At 42.2% G+C, this 24,191-nt stretch overlaps 1 protein-coding gene and 1 non-coding gene across 10 annotated transcripts in view; one reads left to right on the top strand and one right to left on the bottom strand.

Moving 5' to 3' along the window:
* Window positions 1–24,191, bottom strand: part of Cpeb1 (cytoplasmic polyadenylation element binding protein 1) — an 81,701-nt gene that overhangs the window by 6,577 nt on the left and 50,933 nt on the right. For 5 of the 9 annotated variants that reach the window (XM_050154128.1, XM_050154129.1, XM_050154132.1 and 2 more), the window contains exons 3-8: window positions 19,458–19,649; window positions 8,402–8,625; window positions 6,627–6,879; window positions 4,080–4,193; window positions 3,658–3,762; window positions 2,614–2,750 (exon numbers count right to left, since the gene is read on the bottom strand). In XM_050154128.1, the coding sequence (XP_050010085.1) occupies window positions 2,614–2,750; window positions 3,658–3,762; window positions 4,080–4,193; window positions 6,627–6,879; window positions 8,402–8,625; window positions 19,458–19,611 (987 nt within the window). In that variant the 5' untranslated portion in view covers window positions 19,612–19,649. The remainder of the gene's footprint in view (window positions 1–2,613; window positions 2,751–3,657; window positions 3,763–4,079; window positions 4,194–6,626; window positions 6,880–8,401; window positions 8,626–19,457; window positions 19,650–24,191) is intronic. The other 4 variants (XM_050154131.1, XM_050154130.1, XM_050154125.1 and 1 more) reach the window with 2 other exon arrangements.
* On the top strand, window positions 15,625–15,731 carry LOC126508740 (U6 spliceosomal RNA). Its single transcript, XR_007593953.1, has one exon. It is a non-coding gene; the product is annotated as a U6 spliceosomal RNA (small nuclear RNA).

Here is a 24,191-nt window from a genome sequence, read left to right as displayed (position 1 = left end):
GGTTTGGAGAGCCTGGTAGAAGGTACCAGGAAAGTCAACAGCTCTACAAATTCATGAAAAAGGCTACTTTTGCACACAGGGCAATATAGAGTTACAGGATATATCAAAGAATATAGGGTCTACATAGGACAGGAGGTTAGACAGACGAATCTGTGTCTAAAAAGAGCAGAAATGTATAAATTATCTGAGATAGAAGAGATAGTAAGAGAGTCAAATACTGTACTGATAATAGTGGACAACAGTTGGGACATACAAAAAAAAACAGTCACAAAAGTGAGAGAACTGGGACAGCCTGGAGCTGGCGCATCAAAGGGAGACTCAATCTCTGCTAGGCGGTAAGAAATGGGTATCATCAGGGGCATGAGGCAGACTGGCTGTCCTGTAGCTGTGACAGTCTCCTGTGTGAAAGCAAGGGATAAAGGAGGAAAGCGTACATGAATTAATCTTAGATACGATGAGCTCCAGCTTGCTGTCTGAGGGCCAATCAAATGAGGAGAGAAGGGAACCTGGGTTACTGTGGGAAACAGAGAGTGACCAATTGTCAGACTGAACAACAAAAACACAGAAGAACTTCTATAAAGCCAAGAACCAGATTAGTCAATGGATTATTTAAAAGTGCTGTGACCATCCTAAGGGGCTCTTTACCCTTTAAGATACAGATTAAAAAATAGATTTTCCTTTCTAACAGTTGATTTAGGTTCATAGCAAACCCCACTAACGAACATTTTCCACACACACTGTCCCACACAGGCCTCAACTAGCAGCATTCTGCACTAGAAGGTACATCTTTTCTAGCTGATGACCCTGCACTGACAATCACCACTGGGTTTTCCTCATGTTCGCTGTGAATTACTGGTCTAGAGGAAATGTGTGACGACTTTTACACACTGCAATGGTAGCTGCATGTCATCTCACAGCCCCCAAAATCCTCTGTGCTCTGCCCAGTCATGTCTGCTCCCCTAAAAGCACTGATCTTTTTAACTAGAGGTATTTTCAACTTCCTGGGGAGCAATAAACTTCACAGTAGTTTAATGTCACAAAAGTGAAGTTCTTTGGAATCAGCCTAATAAAAACAGCACCACCCCAATTCCCGAACTCAAAACAAGTGGTTCTCACAACTATCCACTAGTACCAACTGGGGAGTCTGATTACTCCCCAAATGAGTTAGAGATTCCTAAACTCCACTCGAATAAGTCAGTAAGCCTGAGGTAAGAATCTGCAATGAGTTCCCCAATGTGAAATCAGTATGATGTTCAGGACACAGACTTATGCCAAGTATTAAAAAAAAAACCAACATATTGATAATGCTATGTAATAAAGTCCCAAGAAGGAAGGGAAGTAGCCATTGCTGGACTTGTGCTAAAGAAGAATTTACTCACCCACTACATATTACAGGGTCAGAGGCACAGTATGAGAACCAGGAGAATGTATCTGTAGATTTTATCAGTTTCGTCCAAGTAGAGAAAGTTGTTGCTTCCGGTTTTATCTCTATTTTGAGGTTTAGAATTTAAATGTAGAGAGGCTGGAAAAGCTTGATCCACTGGTTCTAGGATTGTTTGTGCACACTGTACACACCTCCCCTTTACCTCCCTTTTAACAAGGCCCAACAGTTGGTTTTTTTTGTTTGTTTGTTTTTTCGAGACAGGGTTTACAGTTGGCTTTTTCAAAAAAATGCAATTTATGCATTTACCATGGACAAGAAAAGCAGACTTCCTGTCACAGCAAGATTAACGGTCACCCTGGTTCCAAGAAAACTAGTGCCATACCATGCCAATTATCCTGACATAGGAGGGCTATGTGGTGGTTTGAATGAGATATGTCTCCCAAAGTCTTGGGCATTTGAACTTGGTCCCCAGTAGGTGGTGCTGTTTGAAAAGCTTTTGATGGTATAGCCTTGCTATAGGAATTGGGTCACTGGGAGTGGGCTCTGAGATTAAAATCTTCTTGCCACTTCTAACTTCTTCTGTTTTGTGCTTATGATGCAGGATATGAACTCTTAGCATTTTGTTCCTGCCATAATGAAGTGTTTTTTGTTTTTGTTTTTTCCTGAGGCAGGGTTTGTCTGTGTATCCCTGGCTGTCCTAGAACTCACTTTGTAGACTGGGTTGGCCTTGAACTCAGAGATCATCTTGCCTCTGCCTCCCACACGCTGGGATTAAAGGACTCAGAAACCCAAATTATTCTTTTGTAAATTGTCTGACTGTAGTATTTTAATCACAATGACTGTTGTTAGTTTACATGAGAATAGCCTTCATAGGCAACTCATTTGAATGTTTGGTCCTTGGTGGGCCTATTTGGGAAGGATTAGGAGCTGTGGTTTTGTTGGAGGTGGTGTGTCACTAGGGGCAGACTTTGAGGTTTAAAAATACTCGTGCTATTTATTCCAAATGCACTCTCAGCCTCACGCCTGAGGTTTAGAGATGTGATCTCTCCATGGGGTTCCTACTGCTAGGCCTTCACTCTACCATCATAAACTCTAACCCTCTGAAACTGTAAACCCAACTAAGACTGTTCTCTTTTTCTAAGCTACCTTGGTCAGAGTGCTTTATCACAGCAATCGAAACAGAACTACTACAGCAAAAGTAACTAACATAGGACACTAAGCTAACTCACCTCTTTGCAGCGCATCCTTCGGCTGGACATCTTGAAATAATATTCACTCAGGCCATCTGGGCTCATCGGGTCATGAGAACAAGCCTGAAGCAAGGCCCGGACAGACTTCTCTAGTTCAAACACCAAATACACATACCCTACACCCAACAAAAGGAAAAGACACTTTACTACTCCTTGGGTGGCTATTTAATGTCCTCTATGGTGGCCGAAGAGCCATGGCTTTGGAGCAGGGAGTTTCTTCTAAGGGAGGAAGCCTCAAGTACAGGACATTTTTTGGAGGTAGATGCTGGGGATTGAACCTATAGTCTGTGCATGCTAAGCAAGTACTCTACTGCTGAACCAATCCTTCATCCCAAAGTACCTTTTTGTTCTACTCCTGAAAAGGTTTGTCAAATGAAGTACTTACTATGTCTTATGCCCAGGCTAAGGGAAAGAGATGCATATCCTATTTCACTAAGGAAGGAACTGTCAGGCCAAAACAGTAGACCCCACCCATTACTACACAGCTTTCTACCCCAGAACACAGAGAATGCTCGGTTCAGCAAAGCCAAGAAGAGTAGCAGTTTGTCAGGGAATGAAGGTATTGCTTTAAAAGTCTAATTAAACCATTGGTTCAATTTCAATGAAGATGGAGCAGAGAGAAAATAGCACCTGCTCCCTTCTACAGGGCAGGATCTCATTTTAGACCAGTGAGGTTTCAGATAGTTGGTCCTCATTCCTGACAACTCCAAAGGGAATCTCAGAACTGGGTCAGATGACAAGCCTCTGAGGCAGCAAAGGCACACTCTTGAAATGCCTTATTCAAGAGGAAAGTTGGGGTTCAGCTTTGGAGGGAAGTGCACAGGAAGGGGTCTGGGGGCAACTCCCTACAGCACTGCAAGTTTGGACAGATGGACAAAAGAAATGTGCAAAACTGAAGAGGATGTGCTGAGTGCACCCTGGAGTGCCTGCATTACTAGCATGCTTCTGTGACATCCCAACACCACGTGGTACAGTGTGTGTGAGGGAGGGCAAAAAAAATTTTTCCTACCATGTCTGTATTACCTTTAGGCATATTACCTTTGGGAGGACACCGGGGGTGCTTGCCATCCTTACCAGGCCACTCCACACTCAGAGAACCAAAAACACGGAAGGTGTTAACCAATCCAGCTGCACAGTGGGCAAGAGCAGAAACCAAGAAACAGTCTACTCAGGAAAGATACACACACAGAGGACACCCCCCCCCCCCCAGCACTCCTCCCAAGGTTCACTGCTCCTGACAATAGCTCAGAATCAACTTTTGGTCTCATGGGTAAGCAGACAAACAGAATCACTTTGAAAGCTTATGAAATACACCCTCCCCTCAGCTGCTCCTGTAACACTCTGCTGAGGTAGAGGTTCAAGCCCTAAACAGGAGCCTAGGGCTCACACTCCTTAAAGATATGCCCCACCTCCAACTCTTATAAGAGATCTCAGAGGCAGCTCACCTTCCGTAATATCCCAAGGAACACCTCCTAGGAACACCTTGCAGGAGTAGATGGGGTTCTTATAGTTTCGGGGAGGAAGCTGGCCACTCCAGGTACAGGTAGCTTCATTCACAGCTTTGGAAAGGAGCAAAGAGAAAACAAGAGTTCAATCAACAAGTCACTACCCTTCTCTGATATGGACTTATTGACGAGAAATACAGCAGTCACCATTCCAACCTGGCTGCCCGGAAGAAGACTATCCATGGTTATTCTGAAAGACAGAAAACTCTCTCAGCTATTTAAAGTAAGTCTGATAATCCTACCTCAGCAGCTTTGCTTGCAAAATAACTGAAAGGAATAGCAGAAGTGCAGGGTAAAAATGATCACAATGTAAACAATTTCAACTATATAACCGATAAACTAGCAACAAATCAGTTTTATCTTGCTATTGTTTATATACTAAGTAGATTTATAAATAGTTTTTTTTAAAAAAAAGTAGACAGAACAATTTTATGTGCAATTCTCTTTAAGTTTCTGTCTTCTCCAAGGTAAAAACTCTACACTTCCCTATCTTGTCTCTGGACCACAGAAGTCAGGACACTGTCAGTAGAAAACACAACTCAACAGAGTAAGAACATTACCATGCCCCATAAACCCACGCAAAGCACTTAAGTGGGCACTGAGCTTCCCTGCTGCCTACACTGTACGATGATGGATTTCTGTCCAAACCCTCAGCTTCCTACTTATGCCAAGAGGCCCTTTCTGTTGTGTATGTTTGGAACTCTCTTAAGACTGGCCTGTCCTATAACTTCCAGAAGTCTGCTCTTGGCAATTAGTTCAGGCCTTTCACATAGGAAGGTGATCTAGGTGAGGACTGGTTACTCTTCATCGTATTACCCTTCTCCTTCAGCACTGAGGAACACATTCAAGGAGATGAGCCATTATTCCCTCCTGGATACCAGGCCATTACCCAACATGTACAAGACTGATGTGTTACTGTGACAAGAAATGGGGCACTGTGGCCAGGTGGTGGCGATGAACACCTTTAGTCACAGCACTTCGGGAGGCAGAGGCAGGCGGATCTCTGCGAGTTCGAGGCCAGCCTGGTCTATAAGAGCTAGTTCCAGGACAGGCTCCAAAGCAACAAAGAGAAACCCTGTCTCGAAAAGAAAAACAAAACAAAAAATAAAGCAAAGCAAAACACACAAAAGGAATGGGGCAATGCTAGCAATATTTCATGCAAAACCGAGAAGCCTCCAGAAAGCACACCATACAATGGCTACATAGTAAGCACGAACATGAGCTATCAGAACCACCAAACAGACAAACACCATTAGGGGAGAATGAGATAGGGATGGTCATTCAGTCAGGTACCTCAGAACCATGATATGAGTGGAAAACCCCAAAACACTAGCAGTTAATGATGTAAGTAGCTCATTTATTCCCAAGCTCAGAGGTAATGTGAAAAACAGATTTAATGCACACTTAACATTATGCATCTTGCCAGGCAGTGGTGGCGCATGCCTTTACTCCTAGCACTCATGAGGCAGAGACTGTCTGAGTTTGATGCCAGCGTGGTCTACAAAGCAAGTCCGGGACAGCCAGAGCTACACAGAGAAAGCCTGTCTTTGAAAACCCAAACTAAACAAACCAATAAAATAAAAATTTAATTTTCCAGTTGTGGTGGTGCCTGCTGGTAGGATTTGCTGAAGGTGGCAGAGGCAGGAGGATCATGAGTTCAAGGGCAGCCTGGTCTACAGAGTGAGTTTCAGGACAGCCAGGGCTACACAGAGAAACCCCGTCTCAAAAAAACAAAACAAAAACAAAAAAACAACAAAAACTCTAATTTATTTTTGTATTATGTACATAGGTATCTTGCTTGCATGCATGTCTGTGTGCTCTGAGCACACCTGAGACCTGCAGAGGTCAGAAGAGGGTTTTGGACCCCTGGAACTAGAGCTACAAACAGTTGTTAGGTGCCGTGTAGGTGGTGGGAACTGAACCCAGGTTCTCTGAAGAGAAGGCAGGACTCTTTATGCACTGAGCCTTCTCTCCAACCTTCACTTATCACTTAAATGATAAAAACTAAAGAATTTCAAAGAGATAAGATCAGATTATCAGAGCATCTGGTAACATCCCATACCTTAGAGGCTAATAGCCTGAATGTAATCAGAAAATATCAGGGTAGAAAGCCAGCAAATGAATTGTGACTGCCGTGAGACTCTGAATTAGAAACAGAAAAGGCAGACAAAACTGTAGGCATCATTTTTAAGACTTTACCTTTCTCATGCAACAATCAAAAGCAAGGGTAGGGCACAGCCAATTTTCACAGATGCTCACAGTAGGAGGTGGAGCCAGCCATTTTCTGTGTGCCAGGCTATCTGCCTCTTTCAACTCAGTCTCAAGGTTGTCCTTTATTCTACAAAGTACATAGTTTATACAGACCTGAAAACCTTACCACACTAACAAACCCTCCTCCAGAAGAGTTCACTATTGTGTAAGCAAAGGTCAATTGTCTCTAAAATGAGGCCTCAGGCCTCAGTCTACCCAGAATCAAGCTGCACTCACCTGCAGCCTGCCGGTGTAATCTAGCTTCTCTCTCTATGCTGAAAGGGTCTTTAGGAGCTTCGAGAAGGTCCCAGGATGGCCACACAGAAGCTCCTGGCCATCTTTTTGAAGCACTGGTTGGAGAGGGAGTAACTGCAGCAAGAGCAGCTTGTTCTTGGTCCATTCTGGACCCAACTCCCATCTTTAGAGGGTCTCTGGGACCATTCCCCGTCATAGAAAGGAAGGGCAGAGGAGGGGAAATGCGAAGGCTTGACTAGAGGAGGAAAAAGGAAGACACGAGTTTTAAAAGACAGTTTTGTTATAAAGTAATAATCATATAACAAAATCTTAGAAGTATTTAACATTTATAACTTAGTATATGTCTTCCTATCCATTTTTAAGATTAGTTATAGACTATAATATAACTAAAATAAATTCCATTTCTCCACATAGACTTTTTTTCTTGCCAGAGAGTTCTCATAACAATTTTAATGAATTTATCACATTTTATTCAGGAGACAACAACAGCCTACTGATCCAGTTCCCTATGGTTAAACAACTTTTTCTCTGATGGCTCTGGCTCTATGCTCTATTAGAAATGTATTTATTTGAACATGTTATACTATATATTTATACTAAATCGTGAAATTCTAAGTGTCAAAGAATATATTAAAATTTGTTGACAGAATATTTTCTGTAAATACAAAAACTATTTTATTTCCTCTTTTGTGTTAGCTTTGTCTCTTTCCAAATTAATTCTTAGGTGGGTATCTGAAAAAAAAATTGTATTTGTCAGTCATGAGGTAAATTCCCAAGATGAGCACTATCTACGTAATGAAACAGAACAAGCACCTCATGTGAACCGATCTTACAGGGAGGTAAAGGAGCTGACTGAAGCTGTCTTCCTAGAAGCTAGTCTGGACAGATTACATGAGGAGGCAATGGGAATACTAATGCCATTGTTCGTAGTCCAGGACAGTGCAAAAAGAAGATAGGGTGGGATCTAAAAGCCATGGATGGGAAACCAGAGATAAGAAGATGAGAAATTTTGCTTAGAGCATTTGGTGACAGAAAAGGTTGAGATGGCACCTTAAAAGTTGGATCTTATTTCAGAAAGTTGTCTCATTGCCTCTTCCCCCTTGAAGACTCACATGTAATTACTTCTGCCGTCTAACTATACTGTCTATGCTCGTCTATAAATGCCATTATACCATCCTCCCCACCCACTCTAATCCATGTTCTGACTAATTAGCATGGAGACTACACATATCACACATGGCTGTAGGTAAGGAACACGGGAGATATAAATTTGATGAAAGTTTCAGACTGAGTTGGCATGGATCAGTGTACAAGTACAGGAGCTCAAGTCAAATTCTGTTTAAAATTCCAGTGTTCACTACTAATTGTGAATTAAGATCATTTATTAAAATACCACTTATAAAATTTGGGATATTATACACAGAGGTATATTAGGAATATCGTTTAAAACCTAAAAAGGAAACATTCATGTATTTAAGAAATAAAACACTGCCAAGATGTTCTTGTTTACAGCTGTTCTCTAATAGCTCTTGGAGTAACAAGGCCTAAAATGTATTGTTCACGGACATTCAAAGTGCCCTTGAATTTGCTAAGGATGAATGGCTATAAAGAGGGTGCCTGATGATCTTCTCGCTCGCATGCATCCTGGTGGACGGGTACTGTTTCAAGCTCTAGACAGACACTGCAGCATCTTTCCCCCTAGGACACACAAACAACTCCACCTCCACACACCCCCCATTCCTGAGCATGTTACATACAATCAAATCTGAGAGATGATCTGATCCAGAGCTGAAGCCACTCGTGTCTGAGTCAGAGGGGCTGCTAGAACGGGAGTCCAGGATGGGCCGGGTGTCCAGGCGAGATCCTCTAACTGAGGGTGCTGGGAACTTGTCCAAGTCAGACCCAAGGGGATCCAGAGACAGGAAGCTCAAGGGGGTTTTTCCTAGGACATTTCCCAGTGGATTTTGGAGCATGCTTAATACTAGGATGACAAAAAAAAAATAAATAAATAAAAATAAAAAACCAAAAAAGACAAAGAGAGAAAAGAAAAAAAGGAATGCTCATGACCTCTTAATTTTATTTCCAGACAAGAGCCCTTTCCTTTTCTCCCATAGTCACCCAAGGCAGGATCAACTGCTGAGACCATTTCAGAAACACAGACCATAATGTACAAATAACTGATGGTTTGGGAGGCCTGGCCACCCAGTTCTAATTAGAAATTACAGGATGACGGAACTCCAGAGCTCCTGCTGCTAAAGTAGCAGCAAAACTGTTCTCTCTCTGACACCAGGCTTAAGGAGCAGTACTATCACCTGAGACTTTGTCATTGGGGACCTGGGTACAGCTGCTGTTAATGACGATACACCTGTAGTACAACTTAAGAAGTCAAAATCATATTCCTTTACTGGCTAGAGTGTGTTTTTTAGAGTCCCACCTTTTCTAGTGGCATTGTGCTAAAACACAGAATTACATGTAACCCACCATAGACTAATATAGCAAACATTAGCATGTCCCATCTGAGAAGTTCTCTTCTGAGAACTTATAACATGTACAAATTTTCTATGCAGCCGCAAATTTCAAGTATTTAGGATGGAAGCAAAATGATTACAAAGTCCACTATCTGAGGAAACAAACCTGGTATGAAAACCCTGGTCTGAAACTCCCTTCAGATGGTTGTTAACCATGAGAAGCTCACCTGGAGGGTTCTTTCTTCTACTGGCATCTTGGGTGAAATACCAACTATTTCACAACAGTGCTCCCCGGGTTCAATAGTCAGACAGCAGATGAAAAGTGCTCAGCAAAAATTCCCAACACAATAAACAAATACCTAACATCAAAAAATAAAATAAAATAAAATAAAATAAAACAAAACAAAAGCCTGATGTGGCACAGCACACCTGAGAGCTCCAGGACAGCCTGGGATATGGCCTCAAAAAAAAAAATAATAAAGGAAGGGAGGGAGGGAGGGGAGAGGAGGGGAGGGAGAGAGGGAGGGAGGGGAGGAAGGAAGGGGGTGAGGAAGGAAGGGAGGGAGGGAAGGAAGGGAGTGAGGGAAGGAGGGAGGGAAGGAAAAAGAGAGGAGAAAAAGATAAAGGAAGGAAAAGTAATGAGGGACCAGAAAGAAATACATCCTTTATCCACAAGGACAAAAAATAAAAGGGCTTCACTATGAAGTTTGGACTCATCAATAGGAAGAGAGAAGTTTTAATTTGACTTTTTACTTATCTGAAGAATAAAGACAACATGTTTTAGATGACAGAGTAGAGACAACAAGCAGCAGACAACTAGAGCAGCAGCCGACTCTCAAGCCACAAGCAATAGAGAAAGCTAAATGGAGTGAAGTCTTCTGAAACCTCAAAGCCCAGCCCCCAAGTGGCATACTTCTTCCAGCAAGGTTGCACATCCTAATCCTCCTCAAGCAGCCAAATTAGGGTATTCAAACCAATTCAAGTACCAGAGACTTCTGGGGCTATCTCACTCAAACCACCACACCATCTATCTCTCAAGATGAACCCAAATAACAGAAGTGCTCAATAAACAGTGAGTATAACTGCCCCACTTCAGCTCTGACTGGGAATGAATGAAAACAGGCCATCCAAAGCTGGTTTCTTCCCAGACCTTCAAGTGGCAGGAACAAACCCCTGCAAGTCTGGAATCAAAGTCAAGGCATCACTTGGGGGTACTAGACAACTGTCATTTGTGACAGAACATGCACACAAGATTCAAAACAGTATTATCCTGAGATCGGGCTGGCCCACTATCCTCAGGCATACATATGACTTTTGTTTTCACCCTAGAAAAAGACATAGTGAGTGTGTGTATTCTAAGTCTCTTGTTTCCTAAATGCAAGCAATATTGTGGATGTATTTATCCAATTGTTATTCTATAATGGTAAAAATGCTTATATTTAAAAATGTCATTCCCCTCAGCATGTGACAGGTCCCTTCACATCTTAACCAATACCAGTCGTTTTGTTTTTGTTTTTCAAAACAGGGTTTCTCTGTGTAGCAGTCCTGGAACTTTCTCTGTATACAATTGTCTTTTAATACTACTATTGTTACTGTTATTGCTAGTGTATGTGTATTATGTGATATATGAGGGGGGACACATGCTGTGTGTGACAAATGGTAGTGTATGTGTGTGTATGATGTACATGTGGGTACACATGCCATGACATCTAAGAACAACTTTGGTTCTCTCCTTCCAACTTTATGTGGATTCTAAGGATCGATTTCAGGACACCAGGCTTGGGTGACAAGTGCCTTTACCCTTAGACACCTCACCAGTCTGTGGTCAGTTGTTTTTATTTTAGTATGGTACACAGGGAGACAAACATAATTTCACAAAGGAGCTAGTTTATTATTTTGCTTTTCAGGGGAACATTCTCTCACCTTAGGCCTTTCAAAGTGGTTTTCAAGTACTATATCACTTTTTTTTTGTTTTTTCGTGACAGGGTTTCTCTGTGGTTTTGGAGCCTGTCCTGGAACTAGCTCTTGTAGACCAGGCTGGTCTCGAACTCACAGAGATCCGCCTGCCTCTGCCTCCCAAGTGCTAGGATTAAAGGCGCGCGCCACCACTGCCCGGCTGTACTATATCACTTTAACTGTATACTGGAACTAAATGTCTCAAAATGCTTAGATTCTGACACCATCACAAAAAAATCCTTGATAAACTTCAAGTAATCTTTTGTCTTATCAAACTCCTGTCTGAAATAACTGAAAGTCATCCAAGTTCCTGAGTCTATGCTTCAAATTAGCAAGAGACACGCAAATTTAAGCTTTTTCCCTGGTCTTGCAAAGCCTGGCAAAATAATATTGTTAAATTTACTGATCACTATGCTTCTCTGTTACTGAAATGGTATTATTACCCCCACAGCAATGGTTCTCAGTCTCCCTAATGCTGCATCCCTTATGATACAGGTCTTCATGTTGGGGTAATTCCAGTCATAAGATTAGTTTTGATGCTACTTCATAATTGTAATTTTGCTACTGTTATGAATTGTAAGGTAAATATCTGTGTCTTCTGATGGTACTAGGTGACCCCAGTGCAATGGTTGTTTAATTTCCAAAGGGGTTGTAACACAGAGGTTAAGAACTGTTGCCCTAGAGGGCCACTTCCTTCTTCACATTTTACAAAAACAAGCTTAGGGTGTCAACAATGACTGGACAATCAAATAAAAAAAAAAAAAGAGGGGTTGGGCAGATGACTTGAAGTTAAGCACTGGCTGTTTGAAGAAGACCTAGGTTCAGTTCCTAGGACCCATATGTAACTCCAGTTCCAGGGGATCTGATAGCTTTTTCTGACCTCTATGGACACCAGACTTGGATGTAATACACACATATGCATGCAGGAAAAATACACATATAAAATAAAAAAAATCATAAAAGAGCCAACTATGATGATAAAAACAACTTGGTTCTTCCTGGTGTTGAAAGAATCTGAGTCAGGGAAGTACGTCCAAGTAGACAAGGAGGAAGGAAAGAATGATGCTGAGGAAGTGAGGGGAGAAAATAACTAGGTGCTGCCTGGCAAAAAAGTACCTTAAAAGTTTCAGATCAACCCCTCCCTAAGGATTTATGTGCAATTGATAGAGGAGAAACATTTTCTTCAGCAATGGAACCACTGGTAAACTAAGGTGGCCATATCCTGTAAACTATCCTAATGGAATGAATTAGGTGTCTGTCTGTCTGTCTCTGTCTCTCTCTCTCTCACACACACACAAATAAATATTTTTTAAATTTTATTTTTTTACAAATAAATCATAAAATATTTTGGGGTTGTGCAAAAAGCCTCTGGCTTCCACTATCCCCAAAGGCTAAGAATGTCATCAGGTAACATCTAAAGTCTGTAGCAGACAACTTTTTGCTCTGCTATAATTTGTCTACCTAGCATTTCAACCAGTTAATTAATTTATTTATTTGAGACAGGGTCTCAACTATGTAGCACTGGCTGGCTTGGAACTGTCCAAGTATATATGGCTGGCCTCAAACTAGTGATCTTCCTGTCTCTGATGGACAAGTGTTCATATTAAAGCATGTATCACTACAACTGGCTATCACTGGTGTGTCTTTAAGGTGCCTTATGACTTTCTTTTGTTTTGATGATATAAAAATTTCATCAGAATGTTACCAGAGAATGTATTTGGGGTGATCTGAATCTGCATTCCCAAACCATAGTCATTCATTCATACTGGGCTCTAAAATAAAAGACCTCTATTTCCTTTGAGGTCAGACCTGTGTTATTGCATCATCATATAGCACAAAGCAATATACACCCCAAGGAAGGGAGGCAGGGAGGGAGGGAGGGAGGGAGGGAGGGAGGGAGGGAGGGAGGCAGGCAGGCAGGCAGGCAGGCAGGCAGGCAGGCAGGCAGGCAGGCAGGCAAGACTGGAGAGAAGTCTCAGCAATTAAGAACATTGACTGCTCTCCCAGATGACCTGGATTCAATTCCCAGCATCCACATGGCAGCTCACAACTGTCTGTAACCCAGTTGCAGGGGATGTGACATCTCAACACAGACAAACATGTAGGCAAAACATCAATGACATAAAATAAATTTAAAAAATGCCCACGAGAATGACTGGACTAATGGGGTCATATCTAGAGACACTAAGGACAAGAATTGGCTATGGGAACTATGCATTTACCTAAAGTGATTTTGTTTTGTTTTTTAAATGGATGGGAAAGAGCCAAAAACCAACATGGTAGCCATTAAAAGTGACTACTCATTCACTCCAGTTTATATTCACTTGTATTGACATGTTTCACTAGCTACAAATTCTATCTATCTCAGCTAACAAATGGTCTGTTAGTATCTTGGTGCTCCTGCAAATTAACATATCAACAACAGGAATTGTACCTATGGAAATCCTCTATAGAGATCTACTATGAGGACTGGCATGGTGGCATATTCCTTTAATCCCAGTCCTTGGAGCCCAGGCAGGCAGATTTCTCTGAGTTCAAGGACAGTTTGATCTACAAGCAAGCTCTAAGCCAGTCAAAGCTATACACTGAGACCCAGTCTAAAACAACAACACAGAAATCCTCCACTATGTAACAAGCCTATCTGAATAGAAAACAGCATACCACACTAGTGAACTCCACTTTCTCCAGAGATGGTCAGTCATCTATTTTATGATCTGGACCAAGTTCAGTCAAGTTCTTACTAATAGCAACTTTTCCATGTACTGAAAAATTAACCATATGTCAGAAGTACTCTGGGTAGCTATGAATCTTTGCCTAAATTCTAAAATGTATTAGCCCATCTTAACAAAGAAAACTAGTTTTGAGGTTAGCAATGCACATGTATAAAGTGGCAGAACAAAGTCTGATATTTCTGACTCCAAGTTCCATCTTCTGAAGTGCATCACTCACTAGCTACGTTATAAAGCATTGTCAGGACCTCATGTCTTCTTATTTTCATGTCCTTGGCACGCCTCCTTTTTGTTCAAATCATTTAAGATCATTAACCACAGATGGGCAATCTCACTTACCAGAAGTGCAGGGGACCTAAAAGAGAGGTCTCAAGACTTAGTTATGGTCATTGTAAGAACTCACTAAAATGCATCTTAGATACTACTTGAGGTCTGAATCAGAAACTGCAGTTTAACATGATGCCTGTAAGATCTGCATATATACATTAAAGCTTTGAAAACTGCAAAACAAAAAAACAGGTTTCTTACTTTAAGTTTCTAATTCCTCCCCTTACTACACCCAAACATGCTTCATAAGAAATAATTTTACCTTAAAGATTGGAGCTTATAAATAAAACTCTTACAGCATAACTGAAGACTAACACTGAAGGACGTAGGAAGCCAAAGTGACTATACAGGACATTTCACAAAGAGTCTAATTTCTAAAAGCACTGTGTGGGAGTGGAGGAAGAATCAGAGAGGCAGAGAAACACAGTACCATGAACAATAAAGAATATTTTAAAAAATGACAAGGAATAAAATACTTTTAGGAAAGTAATGGCCAGAACTAGCTGCATGTTGCAAAAAGCTCACACTGAACAGAAACAAAGAGAGCTAAGGCCTACTGCTTCAGGTAGATAAGTTTAAAGAAGGCAAGACAGGTGCTGCAAAAGACAGCTCAGACATTACAGGATAAGGTTGCACATACACAAAAAGACATTATTGTATCACTGGGCAAAGGACAAATCTGTAATATAAAAACAGTTTGATTAAGTGAATAAATCTGCTTTAAACTACCCAAAGTTCATTACTATTTTGTTATAGACAAATCTAGGTAAACACACTTATATTTTTAATGGAGCAAATGCACAGCTGATGAAGCAATGGGGCTAGAACGAATGTAAATAATAGGCAAGAATCTGAATTGAGCTGGTTTGAGGTCTCTTTTAGGCCACAGAATGAGCCAAGTTTCTGGAAACTGTGACCCAAAGTCAGATGCCCTTAAGTAACCCGACTGTCCCTTTACAACCCACTCTGGCAGAAGGTTCCAGCTCATTAATGCCGTTTCAGAGAAGAGACCAAATCAGCAGTAATATTTTTAGACTGATTTTAACTTTCCCCACTTTCACCCTTCTCTCTATGCCAGGTCCCTAGATTTTCAGCTGAGTCACTGTTGGAATTTTCTGAAGCCTCACTCTCTAAGAGTGTAAAGGTGCCCAGATCTGATGGCAGCACTGGCAACAGCAGCAGGGACTGGCACTGGATGCCTGTATAGCAAGACACACACCTTTCAGCTCAAGCTCACAGCTGAAGTGGGACTGGGTTCAGGACGGCATCATCAAATGCTTTTTATCTGGTTAAGAGTAGTCACAGATAATCTAGACCAGGAGCCATTTTTTCCAACCTAAAACAAAGCTGTGTACTGGAAGTCTTTCCTAACGTACCCTTAGTTCTAGACTGCTTGTAGAGAACTCAAGCAGATTTGGGCCCAGGAAGTCCATCTTCCACATAGAAGCCTAACCCATTTTTGGATGCTGCCTCATAAACACTGTTAAAAAAAGGTTGGGAGTGCTCGCTTCGGCAGCACATATACTAAAATTGGAACGATACAGAGAAGATTAGCATGGCCCCTGCGCAAGGATGACACGCAAATTCGTGAAGCGTTCCATATTTAAAAAAAAAAAAAGGTTGGAAGAGCAGAGAAAAATGCCAAAGACATTTGTGCCATCTCAGGCTGATCTAACTCGTGGATCATTGGGGAGGTCTGTAAATGACACAACACAGGGAACATTCCATTCAGCTCCTTAACAGTACAGAAACTAAAGATGGTGACCAGGTTTAATCCCATGAGACTTCTAAAAGAGAATCAGAATAGACAGGACATGTCCTCTGGCATCCTTAGGCTGAGCATCTCACTTGCCCACTGGGCTTCTGTACAAAGTGGTCATTAAGAGTTCTTTTCTCAGGCCCTCAGGTAGATTCAAAGTCACTCACTCTCCTGCTGAGTATTGCTGCACAGAGGAGTCATAGGGGACGACAGAAAGACAAATCCAGTGGGTGGCTAAGCAGGTGGGAACTGTCTGTTGGGCAACCTCACCTTAAAAGATTTCATCAAGAGAGCACGTCACCTTTGGCTACATAGCTCCTGCACTACATGAGGTTAAAGTCTGTATGTCTAACAATAGTAAGGTTCTTGTTACAAGAAAGGGGTTTCACAAGAAAGGGGCGGTGGTGGCGCACGCCTTTAATCACAGCACTCGGGAGGCAGAGACAGGCAGATCTCTGTGAGTTCGAGGCNAAAAAACAAGAAAGAAAGAAAGAAAGAAAGAAAGAAAGAAAGAAAGAAAGAAAGAAAGGGGTTTCACAAGAAGAACATGAGTTTCAGAACAAAAGACACTAGGTTTGGGATGCTGAGCCTACTAATAGGTAGGTCACTTTGGGCATTTTGCAACTTCTGTGAGCCTTTTTCATCATCTGTGCAAGCATTAAATCATGTGATGTGCTAGCATTAAAAAAAAAAATCAATATAAGGTAGCTATTTGTCACTCCATTCCCTATCCCAGGATACCAAGGAAGCATCTGCAACTGTGACATTCTATTAAAGGACTTATCCTTTGATAGTCATGGTAATTTTCTTTTAAAAAACTTTCAAATTCCATTTATTTCTTCTGTGTGTGCCCATGTATACATGTGTGTGTAGGTCAGAAAACAACTTTTGGGAGTTGGCTCTCTTCTACGATGTGGGTCCCAGGGATTAAGCTCAGTTGTCAGGCTTTGTGGCAAGCACCCTTTCCTGCTGAGCCAACTTATCAGCCCTAGAGATTCTTAATGACAATGATTTTATCCTATCCACTGATGCAGCTTCAGTGCCCTAAACAGGTCCTGGCATATAGCTGGTGCTTAATGTCTACTGAGTGAATTTATACTCAAGATTTTCTGTCATGAGCCCTATTCTCCAACCTTGCCCAATGCACTGTCAAATACTTCAAAGTGGTAAAGTCAGTGAGTTTTGAGGCTAAAACTTACTGGAGAAAGTAAAACTGACCAGAATCTAAGCAATAAGCTTGCACCCAGGTTCCACACAGATACAGTAGGATACCAAGCTGCTTTCAAGTATAACTACGATTTCCTAAAGCTACTGAACTATCTCCTCCCTGCCTCAAGAAACTGAGTAGTCGGCTTTCAGATGGGAAGGCAGTGTGGGCACTGGAATGTGGGCTGAGTGTTCCTGCATTACTGGCAAGGGTGCACGATCTGGAACTGCAGCTGGTTGGTGGGAGGGCTCCATCCTACTCTAGGAGATGGCACCCTCATATGGGCTTTCCAGGAAGGCACAAAGCTTAGGGAAAGGAGGCTACCATCACAGCTCCTAAAGGAAAACACAGCATGGAGATGAGGGATGGGTGTGTCTTTGAGCCCCAGAAAGCAAGAGATTACCCATGGTAACCTTGCCCTCACAGGCAGATCATTATACTGGGGCCAGTCTCAGATCTTCAAAAATTCAGAAGTTCAGACTGCATTCCTTCCCTGATTCACAAAATGATGTAATATTTATCACTAAAGTGCTGAGATGGAAAGTGAAGAACCCCCCCCCCCCGCCCCGAGACCAACAGCTGTAAGACTAGGTTCTTTAGAGAGTGGGAAAGCTGAGAGAATTATGCCTAGACCCAACTTTTCTTCTTTTCTTGCTTTCATGAGACAAGGTCCTGCAGTTACACTGCGCAGCTCATTCCTGAGCAATCACCTCACTGTTTAGTTGTTAGAGCAGGCTCTAAAAGTCTCAAGATGGACACATCTAAATTTCTATGGGCCTGAAGTTTTATTTTAGAAGCTAACTTTGTAGCTAAGAGAAACAAGAGCCAAAGAAGGGCCACACCCCAATCTGATGCCAGCACAAATCAGACACTGATGACCACACACAGGTGCTCATCTCTCCTGTGAGTTCTTCTTTTGCTCAGATACTATGGGAGTAAAGAAAGGACAAGGCTTGTTTCAAAGAACAGATAAAAAAACGTAATGTGGCCTCTAAAGCAAAGGACATTGAATGGTGACACATTTCCTGGTCTAGGAGACAGGATAGTGATCAACCTTTCCAAAAAAGCTGGCGTTAGGTAAAAAACAGGTGGCACTCAAGATAACTCTACCTTCAAGCGATCCTGCCCACAAGCCAATTAAAAAAAAAAAAAAAAAACTTTCCTCTTCTCCAAAGCATTTTACCAAAGTAAATGGGCATTAAAATGTTTAACAGATATTAAGAGTTCCAGACTCTGCAAAGCATTGTAAAAACAAAACAAAACAAAACCAAAGGGGGGAAAAAAAACCCCAAACAAACAAAAAACACCTGCATCAAATAGGGTGGAGGCCAGAGAAATCAACATAGCAGCACCTTGCTGTCAGGACTGTTGGTCCTAGACTGGGGAGGTTATCCGAAAGGACAGCAGCTTAGTGTGCTCCACTGCCAGCAGCAAGGGCAGTGCCTACAGGTACCCCCACTCCCCCATTTCCCCTTTTCCTACAGAAGCTGCTAATACTTTTGTATTATTACACAATTTAAAGTAAAATATATTAATCTTGAGTAATACTGTAGCATTTAAGTTCGCGATTCTTCCTGGACAATCACAAGAAGGGAATAAACACGCAATGGGAAGGTCTCACCAGAAGTAGTTCAAAGGTATGTCAAGAACTCCCTGTAATCCGTTCTCAATAATTCGAAACCCAGAAGACAAAGGATCCTAAAGGGAAGTGGCCCCTCATCTATTAGTAACCTTCAACAAACAGACAAGGCAGGGCTGGAGGAGAGGAGAGGACCACCTACCTCCTCCTCTTCTCTATAAATGGGAGTTACCCTACCCTCTTCCTAGTCAGCCCCTTTCCAGGATTGATGCTCTTAACCTAATGTTAATGCGATCCTAATATTAATTCAAATAAAATTGCTCAGATAATCATCTTTGCTATGACTCAGGGCTACCCAACTGTCACATATAGCTCTCCAGTTTTAAAACCACTGAACAGAATCTGGTCATCCAGCCATCAGTCTCTTAAGTCCCCTCCCCCACCTAAAAGTGTTTTGCTTCATCATCTCTAAGAGGCCTGGGCACCAGGGGCTTAGATGGATCATATCTGCAAAAGGTTGTAACCTTGGAGACCCTTGTCAGGGCCACCTCAGGTGTAGACTAATAACTCCAGGGAATTTGCCAGGGCAAGTTAGAAAAGCTGCATCTGCCTTTGCCAGCAGCGATCTATCTGTCTTGCAACACTCACAGCTACCATCGCTTGCAAAATAGCGTGTATATAGGGGAGTGATGCAAAGGGGGAACAGAACAACTGTTGCTTTGGTATCTTAGCTCACTACCCCATTTGCCCCCCTCCCCCAGCCAGTCGTCCCATTCCCTTGCACTCACCCGACTGTGTGCTGCTCTGGCCTGAAGAGTCAGAGTCCTGAGTGCTCCAGGGTCGGTCCCAGCCAGTCAGACTGAGTGACTGCAGGCCAAGGCACAAGCCATTTGCATCTGGAAGGCCACGGGGAGATTCTTGCGCAGAGGTGGGAAAAAGCATCCTGCTTGTAACTGCTTCTTCAGAGTCCTGGAAGTCTGCTTTGGAAAGAACAGCAAAACAAACCCCTAGAGTTAAGGGTTGTTTCCCCTCAACACTATCAACAATAAATATCACCAGTAATAGTTTCCCCCAGGTTCAGAGGCAAGACATCCAAGCTGGCTGGATGCTGCAGCTGCTGCATCTGTACTTCTGCAGGCGTTCAAACAAGAATAGTTGCCATATAGCCCCTTCCCCCCCCCCCATCCCATCTGCATTACAGACTAGGTAGCATGTGATCAGGCTGCTGATGCTTCCCGCTGCCAGTGACATCAGTCGGCAGAGCCTAGCGATGGAGAACCGCATCATCTCTCACAGAACGGGGGAGGAGCAGGAGGGGACTGGGAGGAGACTTGCCTCCAAGGGAAAGAGAACGGGAGCTACTTGGAATAGTCCGGTGCAATATGGTTAATTCAGGGTTGTAAGGCAGCGCCCTCCCTCCAGTCTCGGCAACGTGGCCAGGTGATCCTTTAGCACAACTGAAGTCTACTCTGCTGATAGCAAAGCTAAAGGCAAAGCAATGTGGATTGCTTGCTTGTACTGTTCTGCCCTCCTGCCACTCCCTCTCTCCCTCTGCTCTCCACCCCAAATCCCCAAACACTCCAGTCCTGGACTCTCTCCAGCTGCTGGCTCAAACCCTGGCTTTGCAGCCCAATGTGAAGCTTCCGAATTCTGCTAACAAAAATAAATAAGTAAATAAATACGATCTATGTGCTCCAAGTGGCCTCTGAGCAGCACCCTGACATAGCAGTGTTTACAACTGAGGAATGAGATAACCATCAGAAAAACAATGTATATTTGGACCCTGGGGAACAACACCTGGTGCTCTGGGATTGTCTGGAACAGCTTATCACAGATAAAAGGGAGGGAGGGGGTCATGGTTTATCAGGCAGTTCCAGGTACAGCTCACAGGGTCTGGCCCATAGCTCACTTATCAGAGGGCGATCTGGATAATCTATTTTACCAACAGGATAATCTATTATACACCAATAGGATAGATATTAGCCACAGTGGACATTAGGGCCCAGCTCTTCCTTTTTCCCTTGCAACTAAAGGAACAAACAAAGGAAACACTTCCAAAGTAGTATCCGACAAATCACAGTAAGAAGAACAATCTCAGAACCATTTTTTTTTTTTTAAATTTTCGAGACAGGGTTTCTCCGTAGCTTTTTGGTTCCTGTCCTGGAACTAGCTCTTATAAACCAGGCTGGCCTCGAACTCACATAGATCCGCCTGCCTCTGCCTCCAGAGTGCTGGGATTAAAGGCGAGTGCTACCACTGCCTGGCTACTGTTATAGAACTATTGTTCTGCTCAATCAGTAGTCAACACTCAAGAGTTCACATCACCTGGCTATATTTATCTTTTCAGGATCCCTCATGGTGATCGCATGCTATGCATATCACTGACATCCTTAACTGCTGTGCTTTTTTCAGAGGTGCTGCCCAGGATGAAGAACCCATCTCAATGACCCCCTGAGCTCTACCAGCTATCCCAACAAAATTCAGTTATTTGAGCTTCTGTCATTTCCTCTTTCCCAATGTATCCATCCTCCCACATCAGTATTTTCCCAATGTCTTCTTTCTCAGAAGGGTCAAAGCTGCTTCCCCCTCTGTAAGGCTGGCTGGCAGCACTCCATTTGCTTATTCTGTCCCGTGTTGCACAGAAAAGTAAGCAGGTAGTAGGAAACATCCCAACTTGGCACTGGTCCTGGCAGATTCTGAGGCAGTTAGGACAGTGGGGTTAGTTAACACAGGGGATGTCTGGTGACAGCCTTCTGCAGCACACTCAGTGTACTTAGGCTAAGGCCTGTGGGAGGGACTCCTTCCTTTGGAGGATTCTTTATACAGCTGTGCTGCTGTGTCACCCATCCACATTATTCCTGTCTGGCTGTAGATATCCTGCTTGCTTCCTGTGTCTATGTGTCAAAGCTGTATTCTCATCACTGTACATACTGACTCACACTAGAGCTGTCCCCACTCCAAACACTAGCCTCTGGTTCCCCATGTCTACCCTTCCCTCGAGCTAAGGCTGTACTTTTAAATTAACTCATGTTTTAATTACACAAATAAAATTTTTCCTTTTAAGCCAGCTACACCTGGGTCAATGAGATGGCTCAATGGATAAAAGCAACTGCCACCAAACCTGATGACCCGGGTTCAATTTCCAAGACCTACAAAGTAGAGAGAGAGAACTGACTCACACAGTTGTCCTCTGATCTCCATATGTGTGCCATTATTATATGTGATATATACATACATAAATGAACACATACATATATGATAAAGGTACAAACTGACTTCAAGAAAATATCAGATTGGGTTTACTCTAAAGATAGTCTAATATGGTTTAATCAGTGAATACTATAAATTACATAATAATCACCTAGTCACCCCAATGGATGAAGAAAAGGAATTTGACAATATTCAACATCCCTTCATGTTAACAGTCCCAAAGAAACTCAGAGCACTAGGAAAGGCAGAGGCAGGCAGACCTGAGTTTGAGACCAGCATGATCTACAGAGTGAGGTCCAGGACAGTCAGGGCTACACAAAGCAACCCTGCCTCAAAAAACAGAGACAGACAGACAGACACAGAGAGAGACCAAGCGAGCTAAAAGTAGAAAGAACATAGCTCAGCATATATGACAAACCTATAACCAACATTATGTGAAATGGGGGAAAACCCAGGCATGCCCACTGAAATCAGGAACAAGAAAAGGATGTTTAACTGCTTTGTTCTCATCCACTGCAGTGCTAGCAGTCTTAGCTAGAGCAGAAGACAAGGAAAAGGGGACAAATTAGAAGGAAGTCAAAGCAGCACCACTTGTAGATGTTAAGGTTCCATATGAGATCCTAAGAAAACTCTTAGAACTGACAAATACTTGCAGCAGAGTGGTAACATACAAAATTAACACACAAAATCATCAGTCTTCCTAGATACTAATGAAAATGGAAAGGCAAAGGGGAATAATCTAATTCATGATAATCTTTAAAAAATAACTTGTTAGCCACGCATGGTGGCATACACCTTTAATCCTAGCACTCAGAAGCAGAAGCAGGTGGATCTTTGTGAGTTTGAGGCCAGCCTGGTCTACAAAGGGAGTTCCAAGAAAGCCAGGACTACACAGATTAAACCCTGCCTTAAAAAACAAAGAAGTAACAATAACAGTAACAACAACAACAAAAAACCTGTTAGAAACCTATCAAGAATATAAAAGTCATCTCTCTCCTCCCTACCTCACATAAATAAAAACTGAAAACTCTGAAAGAAATTGAGGAAGAATTTCTTTCCCATATCCCATGCTCATGAACTAGAAAAAAATCAGTATTGTGAAAATGACTTACTTACTAAAAGAAACCTATAGATTGACAGCAATTCCAATAAAAAAATCTAGTGGCATTCTTCACAAAAACAGAGCAATCTTTAAGTTCATGTGGAATCACAAGAGATCCTAGAGAGGAAAAACAAGCCTGAGCAAAAAATAATGCTGCTAAAGGATTCTCATCATCCTGATCTCATCACACTACAGAGCACAGTAATCAAGACATATTGATCAACAAAAAATAATACAGGACACAGATACAAGGCCACCTGATTTTTGATAAAGATGCCAAAAATACACACTAGAGAAAAGATACCATCTTCAAAAATGGCACTGGGAAAAATGAATCTATATATCTAAAAGAACAAAAGCAACTACAAACGGATCAAGAACCTCAACTTAAGATCAAAAGCTGCAAGAGAAAAAAACATAGAATACACTTTTAAGGGTTTTCAGGATAGAACGGTGATTGCTCAAGAAATACAGTCATGTAACCAACAATTAAAACTTCATGAAACTCCCCAGTTTTTGTTTATCAAAGGAAACTCTCATTTAAGTCAAGAGTCAGCCCAGAGAATGCCAGCTATGTATCTGATAGAAGATTAAGTATTTAGAACATACAAAGAACTCAAGAAATGAAACACCAAGAAAATAACTCAATCAAAAAATGGGTCATAGAACTGAAGAGAGATCCCAAAGAAGAAATACAAATGGTTAATAGACATTTCTGTGTTTTATAATATTTTGGTTTATCTTTGTTTGATTTTTGGGACAGGGTCTCACTGTTACAGCCCTGGCTGGCTTGTTACTTGCTTGTAGATGAAGCTCAAACTCACAAAGGTTAACCTGTCTCTGCCCCCAAGTGATAGAATTAAAGTCGTATGACACTGCACCCATCACCTAATAAGTATTTTTTTAAAATGTTCAACATACTTTCTTCATCCATTCTTCCATTGAAGGACATCTAGGTTGTTTCCAGGTTCTGGCTATTACAAACAACGCTGCTATGAACATAGTTGGGCATATACTTTTGTTGTATGATAGGGCATCTCTTGGGTATATTCCCAAGAGTGGTATTGCTGGGTCCAGGGGTAGGTTGATCCCGAATTTCCTGAGAAACCGCCACACTGCTTTCCAGAGTGGTTGCACAAGTTTGCATTCCCACCAGCAATGGATGAGTGTACCCCTTTCTCCACAACCTCTCCAGCAAAGGCTATCATTG

The sequence above is a fragment of the Alexandromys fortis genome, unplaced genomic scaffold (genome assembly GCF_014885135.2).
Source record: "Alexandromys fortis isolate MF-2015 unplaced genomic scaffold, M_Fortis_MF-2015_v1.1 scaffold_86, whole genome shotgun sequence".
Classification (NCBI taxonomy): Eukaryota; Metazoa; Chordata; class Mammalia; order Rodentia; family Cricetidae; genus Alexandromys; species Alexandromys fortis.
This window is presented reverse-complemented; position numbering and strand designations above follow the sequence as displayed.